General features: G+C 38.6%; 1 protein-coding gene across 2 annotated transcripts; it reads left to right on the top strand.

Annotated features, from left to right (window-relative positions):
* The first annotated feature begins 199 nt into the window (after positions 1-199).
* Positions 200-3,312, top strand: LOC113354184. 2 transcript variants are annotated; one of them, XM_026597598.1, is made up of 6 exons: positions 200-377; positions 519-566; positions 856-1,202; positions 1,401-1,496; positions 1,584-1,695; positions 3,251-3,312. In XM_026597598.1, exons 3-6 carry the CDS (start codon positions 856-858, stop codon positions 3,266-3,268), a joined length of 573 nt encoding a protein of 190 aa, XP_026453383.1. In that variant the 5' UTR covers positions 200-377; positions 519-566; the 3' UTR covers positions 3,269-3,312. The 2 variants fall into 2 exon arrangements, 1 of the variants encoding a protein (XP_026453383.1); XR_003361714.1 differs by lacking the exon at positions 200-377 and having other exon boundaries at positions 452-566; positions 1,284-1,496.
* The last annotated feature ends 327 nt before the right edge of the window (positions 3,313-3,639 follow it).

The raw sequence follows: 3,639 nt of genomic DNA, 5'->3' as shown, positions 1-3,639 counted from the left end.
TTTTTTTTTTTTTTTTTTTTTTTTGAAGCATAAAAATTTATTTAATTCAAGAAGAAATAACACGAGGGTACATTGTACCCATAGAGTCTGCCATTACATTAGGATCAATACACGAAGGTGTTTTGTGATCCGAAGTCAAACGCGCTAATCCACTGCGCTATGCGGTCTTATGGTAGTGGCCATCAGCAGCCATGATGGAATTTATGGTGGAAAAAAAAAATCAAATCAATGTACCTTCTTCAGTCATTGGCTAATGAGCATGGAAAAAAGCATTATGTTTCATTGGTCTTTGGTTCTTTGCATTTGCACATGCATATCAACCTATTGGAGCATCTTTTAGAAGAAACATTTTATTCTGCGTAAGCCATCACGTTGCTGTAAGTAAAGTTAAACACTTCAAATTTAAAACAGTTTAATAGCAATTTAATTAATACTTTAAGCAGAAAATACTCTTCACCTTCTCCATCTTGCTTTTAATTTTTTCCTCTCCATTCCCTTGTGCATTGGCTTTGTTTCAGAAAATCCTAGACTTACAGAGACTGTGAGCTTGAGGCAAACAGAAACAGGTAACCTAAATGATAAAAGTATTATTCTTCCTCTCTATCAGCATGACATGCATAGTTTTTCACTTTTTCTTATTTTGTTCTTAGTGAATTGCTATACATAATTTTCTTTCTTTATGGTTTGTTTTCGTACTTCTTGATTGATTGTTCAACATTTTGTGAGTGTAACTTAGTTACTAGCTTGGGGTTAAATCTTCCTTGATTGATTATGTCTTGTTAAATCTGCCTTGTTGTTGCTTGCCGATTCCTCATAAATATGTAGAATTTGTCACTAATTTTGTGCATTATATAGATGGGGGAAGAAACATTTAAAGCTGTAGTATGGTATAATGGTAAAATTGTCGATCAAGACAGAAACAACCCACGTTATGTTGGTGGCATAGTGAAGTTCATCGATGTAGATCCAAATATAAAGGTGGAGGTATTTCTTTGCACTGTTCGAGACATTTTTGGCATACCCGAAGCAGTTCCTATTACAATGAAGTACCACATTTTCTTTTCTTCGGAGATATCCAAGCTTCTTGATATTACTCCTTATGAGTCGCTAAAGTTCATGCTACCTGGTCTTACACTACATCCCTTCTATGTAGAGGAGAATGTGGTCGAAGATGACATTCACACATACTCGAATGTGCCGAGGTAATTAAGATATCAACTGGCACTACTGCCTACATGAGATTTTTTTTCCGTTATGTTCTAATTAATACATTTAATCTTCAGATGTAGCCGATCTGTTGGATACTCCGGTGCTGTTCAGTCACCTCCAACCGGAGTAGAAATGTAAGTCTATCAGAAATAATTACACTGCTCGTTTAATTCTGCTTTCTGTGGTTGCAGTCCTGTCAAGCCAAGTGCTCATGTACATGTTGATGGTTCTTCGAGCCAAGGACAAAGCAGTTCCCAAGCTCTTGTGCCGAATCCCATTCCCATGAGGTGATGTTACTTTAAATTGGTGCCGCTCTAAATCATGTCCTGATTGCCTGAACAGAGTATATATTGTAATTGACTCTCTATATTTAGGCGCTCCAATAAACGAAGCGCGGCCGACCTAGACGATTCGGTCAATGCAGTAACAGTTGGTGGCCATGTTGGAAGGACTTCTTCTATAAATAGCTCACATGTAAACGACTTGGTTAGTATTCGCAACCGAAAGTTACTAGTTAAGAATAAAAGAGTGGAGACTGGGTATTTCAGTCTGGCGGTGGCACACCTTACCCTGTAAACGGTGTCTCCTATCATAGAGCCAGCATATTGGAAGAGAGGGACACCCAACTACTACTATCTAGGGTTTGACCAAATACTAATAGCCTCGTTGGATGTCACACTAGCGTGTTTGGATACCAGAAACAGAAACGCTTTTGCTTTAGAAGTAGAAGTCAGAATAAAAAACATTTTGCTTCGCGAAAAGTTAATCTTTTTTGTTTTTATAAGTCGTTTTGAAATAACATAGCCAAACTGACTTCTTACTGGAAAAATTCCCGCAAAACTTACGTTTTGACTTCTGGAAACAAGTCAGAAATTAATTTGGATAGACAATTTAGAATAACTCCTAGAAGCAAAAACTTTAGCTCTTTGTTTTGTTTTTGCCTTCTGCTTCTCGAAAAGCAAAAATATTTCTAATTCTGGTATCCTGTATCCAAACGACCTATAAAACGCCGGCCTACTTTATTGAGCATTGTTCACCACGAAATTGATTGCACTGCTGACCTCATATCATGTTATGGCCCCACTAAATAGCCTGAAATTGTCCTAGTTCTTTAGGGGGAAATCTGAAGACCACTGTGTTTGTGGATAGGTCTGTGTGAGATACCACCTATTTATAAACCAGCTATTATTCTGGAACGAAGGGAGTATCAGTTATCCATGTAACCCATTTTTTCATTTGTTGTTTTTCTCGTTTCGTTTTGGTTGGCCCTTCTTAACCCGTCTTGCCCTGTCCTATATAGTTGTACGACTTTTGTCTCAATAGGAGATAGAATTGAATAGAATTCTGAGTGATAGATGAGTTCAAGTTTTCACATACCTTTGTTGATGAAGTTCCACAAGATCCCCTTAGTAATTCTTCGTCTTCAGTTGATGAACGTCGTGAAGTCTAAAGCTCAACTACACATTTATCCTGATCCGAGACGTAGTTATAAGATACTAGAAATCAAGACTTATAATTTTGACAACTAAACTTGAAAAACAAGCTTGAGATAGAAACGCTTGCGAGTTTGACCGAGCAGTGCTCTACCAATATATATATCTGAGTTTCATAAATATAGGAAAGGTTGGTGAACCAGTTCGCAATCCGTGAGTTTAGTTAGGAACGGTTCACAGACTATTGTGAACTGAATTCTTGAATTTGCTACTTTAGGCTAGCAGTTGGATAACTCGGTTCACGAACCGTGGTCAACTGAGTTCGGTAGTACTGTAGGGTTGGCGAACCCGGTTCAAGAACCTTTGCACCCTGACTCGTGAACATGCCTTATGGTTCACGAACCGTTGTACCAACTGTCCCAGCAGATCTTATGAGATGCTTTAAAGACTTATTTTTTAGATATGTTTAGCATTGCTAGAAATCTCTCAAGCACTTCTAAGACTTCATTGGTAACATGATAGACGCATTTATGTGTCTAATATAGCTCATTTGTATATATTGTTAGTGCTCGATATTGTACTTATTTGGTTATTTTATTTATTTGTAGGTGTTTTTGGAAGAATAAGGCTTTGTGGCGAAATTGGCTAAAAATGCGGCATTTGGACCTCCGTTGATAACTACCAGAAGCGCCCCAGAAGTATGTTGGAGACACCCCAGAAGTATGTTGGAGGAACCCCGAAAAAGTGCGGAAAATGGCCCAGAGGACACTTGCTATACGGACCCTTGATTTTGGATAAGGGGTAACCTAATTACTAAGGGGTGACCTATCTCCAGGCAGCTGCTAAAGGGACACCGGAACTGGATAGGGGGAGGTCATCTTCAAAGTTTCAAAACTGGATTTTGGCGGGAAAAAAAAAGGCAGCAGCGTCAACAGTTTTGGTCAAGGATTTGAGCGACCTAGGAGGCGATTCAATGGTCAAATTTGGTACCCACGGA

This window comes from Papaver somniferum, chromosome 2 (genome assembly GCF_003573695.1).
Source record: "Papaver somniferum cultivar HN1 chromosome 2, ASM357369v1, whole genome shotgun sequence".
In the NCBI taxonomy this organism is placed as follows: Eukaryota; Viridiplantae; Streptophyta; class Magnoliopsida; order Ranunculales; family Papaveraceae; genus Papaver; species Papaver somniferum.
This window is presented reverse-complemented; position numbering and strand designations above follow the sequence as displayed.